The 16807-nt window shown below is 41.4% G+C and overlaps 1 protein-coding gene across 1 annotated transcript; it reads left to right on the top strand.

Moving 5' to 3' along the window:
- Positions 1 to 2587: 2587 nt before the first annotated feature.
- On the top strand, positions 2588 to 13323 carry LOC134407055 (keratin, type I cytoskeletal 47 kDa-like). Its single transcript, XM_063138804.1, has 8 exons — positions 2588 to 3229; positions 5060 to 5142; positions 5331 to 5487; positions 6565 to 6726; positions 6813 to 6938; positions 8630 to 8847; positions 11314 to 11384; positions 12995 to 13323. The coding sequence occupies exons 1-8, from the start codon at positions 2666 to 2668 to the stop codon at positions 13096 to 13098; spliced, it is 1485 nt and encodes a 494-aa protein (XP_062994874.1). The 5' UTR covers positions 2588 to 2665; the 3' UTR covers positions 13099 to 13323.
- Positions 13324 to 16807: the final 3484 nt, after the last annotated feature.

Genomic DNA, 16807 nt, shown 5'->3' with positions numbered 1-16807 from the left:
CTTATTCCGGCTTCAGGAACGCTGTTAACAGACATATCTTCTGAACTGGCCCTTGGTCTCAGCATGTGAAAAGAGCCAGTAGCCTGATGGGGTCACTACTTCCCCCTGCTGCTTTTGCCACTTGCTCACCTGCAAGCAAGCAGCAACAGCAGCAAGGGGGGAAGAGGACCACTTATGGCCACCCATTCGTCTCACACAGCGTCATAAGAACATAGGAAACTCTTTATACTGAGTCAGTCCATTGGTCCATCTAGCCCAGTATTGTCAGGAGTTTATCCATCTGTACCTGGAGATGCCAAGGGATGAAGCAGGGACCTTCTGCATTCAAAGCAGATGCTCTACCACTGAGCTATGGGCCTCCCCTGAAGGATCCAGAAGGAAGGGTGGAGAAGTAAAGTAAGCAGGTAGCAGAGGCAAAGAACTGGGCTCACCGGTCAGGGGTTCTACTGACAGTTTCTTATCCAAGGGCCTCCAAAACCTGGTGCTGGTACAGGCCTGAATGGTCATTTGACATGAAGAAGTGTACAAAGTGATTGGCTATAACCATAGAGAAGCTGAAGAACACATTTTTTGAGGTAGGGGAAAGAAACCATAAACCGCCGCAGGTGTTATTCATCTATCTATTACACAGAACCCTCACTTCTATTATACCAGAACACGAGCAGAGCAATCTGCAGGACTGGTGCTACCATAGAGGCCACTCAGGCGGCCCCCTAGAGCGCCAAGCTAAGAGGGGCACCAGGCACAGCGCAGCACTAACGCTCGTTGGCTGTGAGCTGGGCCAGCCCAAAGATTCAGCTGGGCCTGGGCGGGAGAGATGGCGCCCCGTGCCCGCGCAGCCGAAGTGAAGCCAGGGACGCTGGGGTGGGGGTGGGGCGGCTCCATGTTCGGACTTCCGGAACGTGCCCGGGAGAGAGAGAAAGAGAGAATGTATGGGTGAATGGGGTCTTTGAGTGAATGCATGTGTTCATGCGTGTGTTTGTTTGGAGTGAGTGATGCTGTGTGTGTGTGTGCGCACGCGTGCGTGAGTTGAGGGGGATGATTTGGAGGTGATATTCCTATTAAATAATGCATTTTAGACCCATAGACATTCCTTTCCAATTAGTTTGTTATAATTGTCATGATGTATTTCTTGCACTTTAAAATAAATTTAGCAGTTTCAAATTTTGTGCTTCTTATTTTTTCCAGGAAACATATGTTCTTAAAAATCCAAGTTGGCATTTTTTTCGGTGTGTATGTGTGTGAAAGTAGCTCACCTTGCCTAGGGCGCAAAATAGTCTGGCACTTTAAAGAGGGCCCTGGCAATCTGCTATGAAGATTACTATTTGCATCTGATCAGTAGCATCCACACTGATGCACATTTCCACAGAACTGCAGATGCTACTAATCAAATGCTGATGTCTGACTTGGTCCATCATTAACAGATAAGAAAGTGATATTTTGCATTTTAAAATTCAGCCCAAGGAAAAATGAGTACAAAAAGTGTCCCTCGTCTACAGACGTGTCTAGCCCATATAAATCAGTGTATTGTTGATCATTACAAAGAGATATTAACCATCATAATCACTATTTGTCAATGCACAATAGCATTCATTTCGCTAGATATTTTATTGCTGGAAAACATGACAGTGAGGAAAAACTTCATTAAGGGAAAGTTTTTGCAAAATGAAGATGGAACAAGGCTGAATTCAAGCTATGTGCTTAAAATGAACCAAAAAGGAGGAAGTGAACTTAATAATGAAATTTGTGGTAAATGAGAATTGAGCATTTTGAAACCAAAATGATGAGCATGGAAAAACAAAGGAGGAGTTTGGTCTTTTATGGGAATTGCATTTGCAGAGGGGTTCTAATAAATTATTGGTAATAAACCTCTGGTGATCTATATGTGAATTAACTTGTCCTCTTCTGAATCACAGATTAAAGAGAAATTCTTGTGTCTGCTAATCCCAATTCCCACCTCTTCTCATCTCTTAGAACTTGCAAAGACAGGCTGCACATCAGATTAAGAATGCAGATTTAACATCAAAGATTTTTTAATAAATATCCAAGAAAGCTGTAATTAATAAATCAGGCAAATTGCAATTTTGAGCCAAACTATGACAAGGTATTTGACGTCTGTTTTTCTGCTAGATGAAAAACAATCATTGCCAATTTAAGAGTACAGTGTATGTGTTGTCCATACATGTCACTTGAAGCTTTGTTTGGCTTCCTCTTTCAGTTAGAAGGGTTATGCCCAGAGGCTTGAAATGTTAAAGAGAATGCAATCTCACCGAAGTTAAAAGAAAGTGGAGGTGGAAAGAGAAAAAGGAAAAGTATGGCTCATCACAAAGATAAAAAGCAAAGCAAAATACATTTGGCTCCATTCCACCGAGTTCTATCCAGGATTTTGGCATAACAAATAACCCAAGGATACATATTTCTGTAGAGCTGGATAGATATCTCTGTAGAACATGGTAAGATCAGTTTTTAATTAGACAAAATAATTATCTAATCATGGATATTAAGACACTGACTTGGCAAGGGATTCATTTTGCTGTGATGGGGCGGAAACGATACACCCCATTAACTCTGTATATAAACCTCAGAAGCCCACCAAGTCAGCGCACTCTTTCTTACCATCTTGCCTTGCTAGGACAGGACAGGTCATCCTTCTTGCTCAGTCACCATGGCTCTCTCAGTCCTCACGTCTGGCTCCTCCCGACAACTTTCCTCCTACAGTGTTGGAGGTGGAGGTGGAGGATCTGTGAGACTATCTAGTATTGGAGGATATAGTGGTGGTTCCAGATTTGCTGGAGGTTATAGTGGAGGGAGCTATGGTGGAGGAAGCCTTGCTGGGGGATACGGCATGGGCTTGGGTGGCGGCATGGGCATGGGTGGTGGCATGGGCATGGGTGGTGGCATGGGCTTGGGTGGCGGCATGGGTGGTGGCATGGGTGGTGGCATGGGTGGTGGCTTTGCCGGTGGCAGCTTTGCCAGTGGCAGCTTTGCCGGTGGCTATGGTGGTGGCTTTGGGGGGGGAGATAGCAGTCTCCTTAGTGGTGACGAGAAGCAGACCATGCAGAATCTCAATGACCGCCTTGCTAACTACTTGGGCAAAGTGCATGCTCTTGAGGAGGCCAATGCGGATCTGGAACTCAAAATCAAGGAATGGTATGCAAAGTTCAGCACGCCTGACACCGACCGAGACTACAGCAAATATTTTAACATCATTGAAGATCTTCGGAATAAAGTAAGTCATCCACATGCTTTTGCAAGATAGTCTCACTTGGGTCTACACTGTATGACTGGGTAGCAACCACTTTTCTACCATCTATAAGTTATAGTTTCTTCTGCTTTACAATATCAAACAGCCAGTTTGTGAACCTTTCAATATTCCTCAGGTGATCTTGACTCTCAGAGATAGTAGTAGGAACTCTGTTGAAAGCCTGAAGTATTCCATACAAACTGCCCCCTAACCTTTGTGCACTGGAAAGTTAAACTTGCCTTACTGAAAATTGTTGGGTCTGAAAGGCCTTCTAGGGAATGTCTTAAAGTCTAGCTACATTTCACTGCTCTCACTCCCATTGCGTAATTGAATTTGTGAAGCAATTAAGTGTGAAGTAATTGGTTATCAAATGCTCTTGTTAAATAGAGAGAGCAAATCTCAGTTTAAGATTTGAGCAGCCACGCTCCATTCTAGATGCGAAGGCTAAATGATGCAAAATCATTTTGGCCAGTACAAAAAGGTGAGGGCGCAAACAATAACCCTTGGTGATCATTCACAATTTGGGCAGACAGTGATTATTATTTTTTCTAATTGTAGCAACTTTTTTTCCCACCTATGAAGCTATCTTACTGCCAGGTAGCTGCGTTGCCTGTTCTGCCGAGCCGTGGTTTTCCAAGGTCTAAGGCCATTCCTACCTCACTAGTTGCTACCTGAGATCCTTTATACTGAGATTCTTTAACCTTTATTCTTATACAGAGACTGAATTTACAACTACATAAAAACAGTACACTGCCCTGAGATCTTAGTGATATAGGGCGGGATATAAATATTTTAAATAAATAAATAAATGTGCTCAGTGATTAAGCTGTGGCTCCTTACAAATGGAAGTGAATGAATTTTAGATAGCAGAATTAAGGGCCCACAGAGGTATGGATATCGGGCTGGGAATGAGTTCAGATGTTTTCATAGTACTATATTGGTTAATTGTAAAAAGCCAAAAGCAGAGAAGGAAAGTGTTGCAGAAGGGATTGTGTAATTTAGATTGTGAGATTTTGGAACACGGAAGTAGTTTTAATTGTGCCTTTGGGGAAAAGGTGGGATATAAATCGAATCAATTAAATGAATTAATTCATAAATAAATAAAAATAAAAGTGTAGCCTGCCCTGATCCCTCAGGATGAAGAAATGCAGTAAATAACAACAGGGAAAATCACCTTCCACAACAACACACTCTGAGAGAATATTTTTTAGAAAAGGTAGTATGCAACATAGCAAAACTTTTCTTAAGGTGAAATCCTGCTCGTGTTCAGACAGGAAAACGTCCTACAACTCCATGGCTGACTGAGGAATGCTACAAAAAGTTGTAGGACTTTTTTCTGTCTAAACATGCATAGGATTAGGCCCTAAAAGTGTTCTGCTTTGTTTACGCCTTTGGGATAAACTTATTTTAGGTATTAACAACATAGACACTGCTCCCTCTGCCTCTCTACAATGGCTTTGAACACTATAGACCTGGCTACATTCAAGCTTCCCCTCCTAGAACCAAACCCTGGGGGCTATTTGTACTTTCACTTTAATGGAATCCCTGCAGATATCTGTCTCCACTATGCCTGCCCACCATTAAAAACCCAGAGTAAACTAAATATCCTCTGGGCATATTTAAGGAGATTAAATAAGCACTGTGAAGTTTGTTGCCTTATGTCTGTCCTCTCCTTCACTTCCAAATCTTCCTAACAATAGCTTTAAAAGGGTTTTCAGTGTGATTCTACAATATTACTTTACATCCCAAGAGGTAGGGGTGACAGCTATGATTTCTAGAAAGTACTGCATCTATCTTTTATATGTTTGCTTATAGATACTTAGACAGACTACTGAAAATGCTGGGATCGTTTTGCAAATTGACAATGCTCGACTAGCTGCTGATGATTTCAGACTTAAGTAAGTACCAAATCCCTGGGAAGAGAAAGGAAATGAACATTTCCCTTTTTTCCAGCTTTTGAGTGCTAGTAGAAAGCAAAAAGCCACCATCTGATAAACAGATCATTGCCCTAAATCAGACACGCATCCGATTTCTTTTACAGTCAATCTATTCTGAAAGTGTCCTTCTTAATATATCAACTTTAAAGGTTTGAAAATGAATTGTTACTACATCAGAATGTGGAGAGCGATATCAATGGCCTACGGAGAGTCTTGGATGAATTAACCATGACTAGGTCTGACCTAGAGGTGCAGATTGAAAGCCTGACTGAGGAGCTTGCCTACCTCAAGAAGAACCACGAGGAGGTAAGAGAACTGTTTCCCTAAAACATCTGTGTTGAGGAGGTACGCATTCTAATTCTGGCGTGTTGCAATTCAGCACTTTTACCTCACTTATTTACCTCACTTACTTCAAAATGAGGTAAGCTAGCCCTAGCTGCTGGCTCTCTCCAGCAGTCAAAGGGCATTATGAAGCTATTCTGTCTTTCTCTCCACAGTTTTTTGGGGGTAAGAAAAAAAAGACAGAATAAGCAGTGAGAAAGGACAGGAGGGTTACAAATGGGAGACAATGGCCCCTCGTAAATGTGTGTGATTGAGGCAGGGCGCTTTCACACTGGCCTCCTCTGGCAGCACCTCCATCCTAATCATTTTAACTCCTTTTAAAGGCAATGAAAAAACTCCATACTCTCAGGTGTGTCTGCCATCTGGTGATCAAATGAGAGCAGGGTGAAAAAGATTTTAAACTGAATACTCCTTCCTTATATAGCCAAGTTATACTTCTGAATGTGTTTAGGTGGTCTTGAGCTGCCACTCTGAGGGAAAGTATGCCTGCATTCCTCTCAAATATCCCTAATTATCTCCTGTATTTGCTTCTTCCTCATTTTAATTCCCCCCTCCACAAAACAGTCCTGCCTTTATTTTATCACAGCCCCCAAATTTCCACTGAGAAGGCGTTTTTTCTAACAAAGGCAACAACATCCCCCTATGTATTGTGTGTGTATTCACCTGCATGTTGTTTTCTGTGTATGTCAACATGCCACAAAACCGCTATGTGCTTGTGAATGAATCTTCAAATCCAAGAAAATATTAAGTAATTTTATAGCAGGGCGTGAGCAAGCTGTAATTCAGGGGAGATGTGCATCGTCCAGGTTAAAGCACCTGTGAAAAACTGTACTCATGGTTCCCAGATTGCTATTTTAAAAAATAACTGGGAAAATGGAGTGGCAAAACCTATGCCCAGCTCTCATTCATTTCAATGGGGTTTGTACAAAGGGATTTGTACATGACATGACATCTCCCATATTTCTCTGTGGGTTGTTGTAGCTAAATAGCCTGATTCATTTGGCATGCAATTCAAAATCCACTGGGCTTCTCCTGCTGTAGGAACTGAGGAACTTCCGAGGGCTAACTAGTGGAGAAGTCAACGTCGAAATGGATGCTGCTCCAGGAGTAGACCTAACTAAACTTCTGAACGACATGAGATCCCAGTATGAAGAACTTGCTGAAAAGAATCGGAGAGAGGCAGAAGAACAGTTCAACAAACAGGCAAGAATGCTCCTAATGCTACAAACCCTGGGAAATGTTCCAATTACCTAGCCCACTAAACACTCTTCCTCTTTGGTTGTCCTCAGGTTGGAGCACTGAGGCAAGAGATATCGGCCAATGTGGATCAGCTGAGCTCAAGCAAGAGTGAAATTACTGATCTGAGGCGTACTGTGCAGGGCCTGGAACTGGAGCTTCAGGCCCAACTTGCCATGGTAAGGTGTATCGTCATACCACCTTGAGTTCTTCAAAATGGCAGCGCTAGGGCTGTGAGAATTAGGTTGTTTTGAAAGGTCTCTCAGTTTATTATTTGGACAGGGTAGCTAATTCCCATGACCTATTTGAATGTGTCAAATGTCCACCATTTGGACCCGTCTTGCAAACTCTCCTGCCCGGTCACTGTGGTCATTAGTGGGCATGCTCTTGGTGTTTCCACGTGGACCTATAGCCCAATTGGAATCCCCTGGGAGAAGAGCCTTTCTCTTTGGACCTCCCTGCCCCTGGAGGTCAGGCAGGCACCAACACTGTGCTGCTTCTGGCGCCTTCTGAAAATAACTCTTTTCCAAGAAGCATCAGTTTTTACTGGTATTCAGTTTTAAATTGAAGAACTTTAATATGCTCTTTTAATCTTTTTAGCTTTAGATGTGAGCGGTATATACATATTGTAAATAAATAAAGAAATAATATTGAGGTGGCAATTCAACACTCCTGATTTGATCCACATTTTGAGCCATTTTGAAGTGATGATGAACCATCACCTCTGGGCCGGATCTACACTATTGCTTTAAAGCGCTTTATAACAGTTTTATAGCGCTTTAAAGTAGTTAAAGCGCTTTATAACTGTTATAAAGCGCTTTAAAGCAGTAGTGTAGATCCAGCCCTGGAGCAGCCAACCCAGTGCCCTCCAGATGTGTTCAACTATAACTCCCATAATCTTCAGCCCACGTGGCGCTTGGGGGAGTTTTAGTACGACACACCTGGGGAGCATTGAAACGAGGCTCATAATGTCAATTCATGTTAACTATCATAGAAAAGATGTTATGGTCAAAACCAAAGAGAAGAGGGGTGGGGAGAGGAGACAGAGGGGTGGGGAGCAAAGCAGGGAGGGGAAAAAGCAATGCAAACATTTAAAAGTGTTGCAAGGCAAACCACAACTTTAATGAATTCTAGACATGCAATGCAAGTATCTTAGTAGGTGTCTTTGTCTACACCCTTTATGCAACAGCATAGTGCAGTTTAAAAATTTAAATAAACTCAGGGGAGCTAAAACACATTTGGATCGTAGTTGGGGAGGGAGGAGGACCACATAACGGAGATTTCCTTCCAATGCAAATAGCAAGTGCTGGGTCCCCGATCCAGACTGGGACCACACTGGGCAACAAAGGGTTAAAGACCCCTCCCACATACACACTTGCTATTTAAAATTCTAAAATTGTATACTGGCTAATTATGTGAACGGTGTCATGTTTAGCTTGGCCCTTAGGGTTATTTTACACAATTTCTTTTTTCAGGGAACTCCACCTAAAGATTTTTATTTTATTCTTTAAACCCTACCCACCCATACTTTTGATTGTATCTGTGCAAAAATGGGTTGGTTACTTAGGCTGCAATCACTATACTCACTAACCTGCCAGTAAACTACACTGAATTTAACAGGACTTCTGACCGAGTAAACATGTATAGAGTTGTTGTTATTCTTATAAATGGGCTTCTTAGTAGGTGAAGGATACATAAGCCCAAAGAAGGCACTGGTGATTTTCAACAGGATTCTAATGCTTTAATCCAAAATAAGAGTTCTCATAGTAATATTTAAAATAATTCCCTCTGATGAAGCTTCTCCAGCTCTATCAAACTCACTAACTGGTGCAATATTTTTCTTTTTCCTCCCCTCCCCATCTCCTAATAGAAACAATCTCTTGAAGGCACTTTGGCAGAAACAGAACGAAATTACTGTGATCAGCTTGGCCAAATACAAGGTCAGATCAGCAGCTTAGAAGAACAACTGATGCAACTCCGGTCTGACATGGAGACCCAGAATATGGAGTACCAGCATCTTATGGGCATCAAGACGCGTCTGGAGAAAGAGATTGAGACGTACCGCCGCCTACTGGATGGGGAAGGAAGGTGAGGAAGGCAGGTCACATGCAACTGAAGAAACCACATCCCGCACGGCAGAAAAAAAGAACAAGGAGTCTGGCTGCACCTTAAAGATTAACAAATGTATTTTGACAGATGTTTTCGTGGATCCTCGTCCATGAAAGCTTATGTCACTATACATTTGCTAGTCTTTAAGGTGCTACAAGATTCGTTCTTGTTTTTGCCGCAAAAGAGATTAACACAGCTACCCCTGTGGTGTTACACCCCACAAGTCAGTTCCCAAATGTATGTCTGCAAGTGTGTAAGACTGTGGTTTTTAGAATGTTGGCCTGAGGGGGCAGAGTTAGAATGTCTGGGGAGGGGGAGGAGTGATATATAAGGGAAGGACTGAGGGGATTGAGGGAGACTTTTTAGGTACTCTTAGAGTCGTTAGGGCTCTCTGTGTGTTAGCTCTTGGTGTTTAGATTACTTGGGTCTGGAGAATTTGAGGTTCAGTGTAGAGAGTGGTGTCTTTGGAGTGTGGTGTGCACGTAGTTGATGTATATTAAACAATACTGATAATAAAGAAAGCTCAAGAGTGATTGTGTGAGAGAAAGGAAAGCGTGTATGTGAATGGGTGAAAGGATTGGATGAAAGGTTTCAAAAAGTTTTTTAAATGTTTTATTTGAAACAAAGCTTGTGAATTTTTAAAATAAATTTTAATTATTTTGTTTTTAACTACCACAAAAATCCCACATGTCTGTTTGAAATTTATCATCTGAAGTTTATGCATTTAGCAGCCACTCTGACAATAATTCACCTCAGCACATATAACTCACAGCACATTATTTTATTATTAAAATCCTTCTCTATTTAACCCCTTTCTCCACATAGTTTGGAGAAAGGCGGTGTTTGTCCCTCACCTCAGGCGTATCAAGCGGTGGTGCTTGGCTTGAGCAGGGAGTAGCTGCGGCCGGGTCTGTTGTTCAGAGCCTGTGTTGTGGCAACCCCTTCCACAAGATTCCTCCAGGGACCTAAGATGGGATCCAAACTTAATCATACTGATTGGTTAGACACTTCCCTGAAAGTGCTGGTTTGACACAGAAGAGAAATTGGAGGTTACAATTTTGTCTAAAACAATCCATAAAGAACCATGAGTAGGAAATGACAAATGCACAATAAATGGTTTAAGCAGAAAAGTCCAAGGTGTCTTCATTATTCCGTTAGTCGGTTATGATATGGAACAATGTATTCCTATTTAACAAGGAAGCTACTGTGCTAGGGATACCATACCAACACCAGTGCTAACCAGTTCTGTAGTATTTCTTCCATTCTACAACCCCCAATGTAATGCAAACAAGGGTGTGGAAAGGGCAAGTTTCCACACCCTAAATGGACAAAACTAACCACCAGTGTAGCCATAAACACAGGACAGTCCAAGATAGGATACAATTTAAATGTTTGTTTTCCCATAATCTAAAGGATTAGGATAGAGGAATACATTTCAGATCTTACCTTTAGTAGGTAAGGCAAAGGACCTCATCCGTGGCCATAACCAGACAGTGGAAGTCCATATACCTGCGAGATCTGCTTTGCCTTATTTCTTACAGGGTTCCACCACCAAGTTAAGACCGATTTATTTAGACTTTGGTATGTCTTCTGTTTGATGTTTCTAGGTTCCTAGTTGTACTGGCTTATACTTTAATGTGTTCAATCTTTTAATATATGGTTATTCTTAATGTGCACTTCTATATATTTGTTTTAAACATATTGGATTGGATCCAGACTAATCATATACATACTTAACTAGGAGTAAGTCCCAATGTACTCACTACATTTCATTTATTTCATTTCTGTATCACGCAATAGCCAAAGCTCTCTGGTTGGTTCACAAAAATTACAAAACATTATATAAAAAAGCTTTAGCATACAAAATTTTAAAACAATTTGAAACAGCTGAACACAATTACAATCAGACTAGGACCTGATAAAACAACTGACATTAAAGTCCTATCATATGCTGCCAAATGCCTAAGAATAGAGGACAGTTTTCATCTGGCATTGAAAAGATGGCAGGGTTGGCTCCAGGTAGACCATTAGCCAAAATCTCCATGTAGCTTATGGGACGACCAGTTTTGGAGAACTAATATGAAGGAGGAAGAGTGTGTGATACAGATTGCATGTGGTAGCCTACCTCCCAACCGCTATGTATTGACTGGAAGATCTGAACAGAACTAATATAGTCTCTTGGGCCCAGTTCTCTCTCTATATACTGACTCTTCCTGAATTAAGAACATTATGTATGTATGTATGTATGTATGATGATGATGATTAACATAGGGCTATAAGCACTGATCCCATTAATTCACTTTGAATCAATAGTAAGTCAGAGCTGCTTATCAACAGTTACCCTCAATACTCTGTCATAACAATTTTGTTATCATTCACGTCTCACTGAAAAGCAAAGCACAGCATTCCACAATATATTACTAAAACAATGTTTCTCTTTTGCAGTGCCTTTGGATCTGGAGCGTCTTATGGCTCTACCACCTATAGCTCTATGGGTTCGGGAAGTTCTGGCAAAGGTAATTGTACGCACGACACACTAGAAATCCACAACCAAAGATTTGGCCCCCTCGTTCCACCTCTCAGGCTCCTTGCTTTGAAAACTGCTTTGCTTATCCCTTACCTCCATACCAAAGGCAGACTGCCTCTCCTAGTGCTTGTGCAATGTTTTTCCAATTTCCCCTTTTTTCTTGTGTGCAAAGCCCTAGCTAGGATCCCCCCTTGTGTGCAGGTACTTTAGTATGTGTAGACTACTTTTACACACTAGCCAAAGGCAGAACAAGTGTGGATGGCGGCATAACTGCTGGACGTCTTGGGGATTGGGGCGGGGGGGCATGGCTGCCAGGCGAGGACTTGACTCATTCTGTCAACACATAAATGGTGTTTATATCAACATCCCTCTTGAGTCTATGGGCAAAACTCTAGCATTACAGTAATAGAGTCCCTGACATTCCCTGAGGAGGGCGAATGCCTATTGAACTCATCGGTATTATAGAGATGTCTTTCATCAACTCCACCAAACTTACTTCAGGACTCATGCTTCTCAGCTCACTATGAGCTTCTTTAAATGAGCATTTTACAGCATGCTTGTGACTGGCCGCTCACGGATATTCGCAGGTCTCCCGCTCCATTCCCCGGTTTTAGCAGTAAAAAATAAACCTTAGAAAACCGGACTCCTCTGAGATATATCAGTATTTGACGGGTTTTCCTGCTGTGTACAGGCAAAGTTGTGCTATAAAATGCCCACTAGAGGGCACTGTCCCATTGAATTGTATGGGCCACGTGGTTGCTGCTCCCAAATGCAGAAGAGAAGCAGGAAGCAGAGCCATGGTAAGGAAATGTGATTTCCCCCTGTCTGAAAGTGCTCTATATCTACTGTATGTACTATACCTGTATCTATGTATTATATTTGTATCTGTATCTAAGTATTACACCTGTATAGTACTATACTGTGCAATATACCTGTACTAAGCTAAAACTCACTGGAGGCATGCAGTAATTGCAAACTTTAATTTATCTAGTTTTTAAAGTGACTAAGCTGCAAACATTTTAGCCAATCATCCTGAACATCGCACTAATACAGGGCCAAAACATATTTTCTTTTCATTAGCGCCAATCTAAACAAAATGGCAGCAGGACCAAATTCAGATCCTGCCAATTTCCTATAAACTGAGTGGGGGGGGGGAGGGAGAGTTAAAGTACAGCATGAATTGGGAGGGAGGGAGGAGAGGAACACATCACCCACTCATATTTCTCTCCAGTTGTTTTTCTCCCGCTGGGGGTTAGTTCCACTCACAGAGCCCCACAAGAGGTAAACAGCGGTGGAGAAACTGTTTTGGAGAATTTGAGGGAGAGAAACTTGGATGGGAGAAAGGTCAACTCCCTGCCCTCACGATGCACTTTAAATAACTCCCAACCACTTCAATTATATGGAATTGGCAATGGCCTAATTCTCATGTCTAGATCTGCTGCCATCACATCTTGTCAGGTCTCAGTTTTGAGTATTGCATCATACTCTGTTTATATATATTTTTAAACTGTCTATAAGTTGCAGTAATGGAAGGCATGGCAAAGACCTACTTTGAATATTGATGTGACTATATTTCCATTTTGCTTTTTTAATTTCCAGAATCAACAAAAACCAGAATGGTTAAGACAATTGTAGAAGAAATGGTGGACGGCAGAATTGTTTCATCTCAGGTCAGATCAGTTGAAGAGAAGCCGACTAAATAAGCACCAAGAAACTGCAAGAAATCTTTTCTTTTAACACACGTCCTGGCAGAGAAGCAAAGGCCTGGAAATCATTTCTTTTTTTAAAAAAAAACAACAACCATTTTTTCTAGACATTCCTCTTTTCTATCCACTTTTCATTAAGCAAACCTCTAAAGTGCATTCTGAAATTCTGACCTCTTTTAGCTGTAACAGTTCAATAAACCTTTTTACTATTTGCATGACAAATATTTAGTTGACAAATATTTAGTTCCAACGTTCTCCCACTGAAGTAACCCATATCAAAACGAAGCACAACTTTTAACAGTGTGGGTTCATTTCACAGAGAGGTCACCAGAGATTTACTAATTCCTTGTGTTCTATATTACTATGTCTAACCCCAATAAAAAGGATTTGCTGAGGACTGCTGAAGAGTAAGCAGATACCCTCACTGGTAGCACACTCATGACATTGTTTGTGCCATATGGTGAACTTCTTGTCACATTCTTGATTGATTACTCTGGTTTAGTTAAAACAAAACAAAAAACCCAGAAATAGGCAGCGAAAACATTCTACAACAGGATCAAACCACCACAAAGAGGTCACCCACTGTATCCTTAGGCGTGCATAATTTCAAAACCAAGTAAGAACAGAAATTAACATTTTGCACAGCAGATGTGATTGTCACTTGTACACACCATGTGATCACTGCAAAGTGTGAGCATTTCTACATGAGGCTCTATTGTGCGCCTGTGATTGGTCGCTCACATTTCCCCCCCCCCCCAGGTCCTTTATATGACATTGACAACCTCCAGGGCCTCTCTAGTCCTTTTTGGACATTATAGCAGCTTAATTCTCAATGGAGAAAATTTGATAAGAGATTTAACTGTGCTTTGAAGAGTAATAAATTGCTGGTGAATTTCCAGAATCTTGCTATTTTGCAGTGCCATCTAGTGGCGCTATTATGAAACATATAGAACTTGCCCAGAAAGAGAATCCTAAATGAAACCATATGAAAAGGAGCCGATCCTAATCCCGTAAGGGATCCAGAAGCCAAAGCCCCAGTAAGGCCGTAGGATTTTAAGCCTTGTGTAGAGATGCTCTGTGAAGAGGAGAGAGATTTCTGAAAACACACAGGTACATGCAGTACACATGATGTGTTAGGGAGCAGCAGCAACAGATGCTCTACAACTGTATGGTGTTCACACTATGACAAATCACATCTGCCCTGTCACATGTGAATTAACTGCACCTGGGAGTAATTACAGGCATTTAGGCTGCAATCCTATACACACGTACCTGGAATAAGTACCATTGAGCTTAAGGGGGGTTTCTTTTGAGTAGACATATACAGGATTGCACTGTTCCAGATTTACTTCACAGCCAATCATTGAAACCAGGTATTTTGTTACCAATAAAAAATGTTGGGCTTCCTGTAGCAACCATTACAACACAAGTATGAAACTGTAGCATGGCACAATGAAAAGCAAAAATGAAGTGCCCAAGAGATACATTTTCAAAACAGCCCAAAGAAGGAATTCCCAGGGCGTATTTTTGTGGCATGTGGAAACAACAAACACAGAGCAAGACCACAACTTCTTTAGCATCATAGGAAATATATCATGAGCTAAGCTAGCAGAAATCTATCCATTGGGCACAGTTAATAAGTGTTTATTGGCTCCAATTGAGAGAGGGAGCAAAAGACTGTAATTATCATTAATATCTTTTGAGTGTGTCACGTTTTCAAGGACAAGTTTAGTGTTAATAAATTGCATTTATACAGTATGCTTAATCTGAAACAGTTGCTGTCAAAAACTCAGAAAAACTTGGTATGTCTCTTGGAAACAAAACTCAGTGTGCAGGCTTACAAATTATAAGACCAGAAAAATAATGAACCTGAGGTTTTTTTGTCATCCTGTTTTCAAGCTGCTCTTTATGTACATGAGAGCTAGAAGCTTGGTTTTTAAACACACACACACACACAAATGAAAGCAGAGATTTCTCATGATTCCCACAAATGTGTACAAACATGACAAAAGTGCTTTGGAGGTCCATATACTAGCTAGTCATCTGCTTAACAACAGGCATGGTGAGGCCAACTTTCATAACCAGGTAGGGATAGATGATCATTTAATCACACATCCTTCTATATATCTGCACCAAATGCTTGGCAAAACACACAGCCTGCACTACAACTCTTATCATCCCTGGCCACTGACCGCTGGGGCTGATGGGAACTGGAGTCCAACATCTGGACAGATTCCCAATTCCTAGTATAAGCTTAGCACTTTCTAGTTTTTCAGATTTCAGGCCTGCTTGTGTATCAACATGAATAAAGCTGCAACTACATGACAGCAGCAGACCTGTTGGTTTTAAATCCAGGTGTGCTTCAATCACGTACATAAGGGTGTGTGTGTGTTGCAGTCCATTAACCCTTTGCTCCGTCACTGCAGTTCTGAACCTGATTACTACCACCACACATTGGCTATTTGCATGGGAAGAAAGCTCCACTTCACTCCATTGGGAGTTCTTTTTCCACACAAACAAGAAAAGAGCCCTGTTGAACCAGACCTTACGCCTACCTAGCCCAGCATTGCACAGAGCTTTTCTGCACAAGCCATTTGTGATTAAAGCCATCCACCCCCATGTCACAGTCTCAATCCAGCTTTCAAGAAAGAAAGAAAGAAAGAAAGAAAGAAAGAAAGAAAGAAAGAAAGAAATGCAAATCTCCACTTCTAGGTCCACAGTTTAAAAAATAGCCATTAACAACAACAAAAACCAATTCACTACTGAATCAAGAATAAACCAAGTAAACTGAACTAATAATAAGCAAATGTTCTTTGCAAAAATTATTGTGATCAACCTAATTGATCATTCGTCATATTACTGATGCACAATTCATCATATTACAGATGCTAAGAAAATGCTTGTAGTTTCACTAAAATGCCTGCTTTTGTGTGGCAATACCGCTCCCTAGTGAACCGACAGAGATGCTATTCCTCATATTCTCCTCCCTCCCTTGCTCTAGGCTTTTTCTCACAGTAGAGAAAACCACTTTAGAGAGCTCGGCACTGGCTAGATGCCCATGTATCCAGCTTAATCTCTGGTGAAACAGTATTATACCATTAACGATTGAGCCAGAACATGGCTCTTATCATACAACTTAGCAATAAAGTTAACAACCACCTTTGACGCCTGTTGATCTTTCAAAAAGAAATCAACCGGAGTAGAAATGGCAACACTGAATTCAGCCAGAAAGGATAATTATCTTAAAATACCAACAGGATGTAACTAAAAGTCAAATTAACACACGTACAATGACATGCTTACAACTGTTCTGATTTTCTTTCACAAAAAACATTTGCCCCGTCCCTGATCCAGATGGGGACTGTGGAGCAAGGGAAGAGCCATTAACCCCTTTGTCCCTGTGCCATTTTCCTACCAAAACTCACCCTAGTGCTGCTGTTTGTCCCTGATGGTGCTATTTGCAGCATGTATTGTTATAAGAAGCCCCTAAAGCTTAGTAGTAGAGCATATTCTTTGCATGCAAAATAATCCATATATTATATCCAGCCCCCAGGATCTCTAACTAAAGTAATCCATTGGGGTCAACTGAGACTTCCCCCCCCTGCTTTTTTTTTTCATAAGGCCCATTCAAAAGACACCTTAAACCATGCTGGATAAGCCAGAAAGCCGAGCTGTGGTCAGAAGACACCTTAAACCATTGCTTTAA

This window comes from Elgaria multicarinata, chromosome 11 (assembly GCF_023053635.1).
Source record: "Elgaria multicarinata webbii isolate HBS135686 ecotype San Diego chromosome 11, rElgMul1.1.pri, whole genome shotgun sequence".
Taxonomy (NCBI): domain Eukaryota; kingdom Metazoa; phylum Chordata; class Lepidosauria; order Squamata; family Anguidae; genus Elgaria; species Elgaria multicarinata.
The sequence above is the reverse complement of the archived record's forward strand: the minus strand, read 5'-3'. Positions and strand labels throughout refer to the sequence as shown.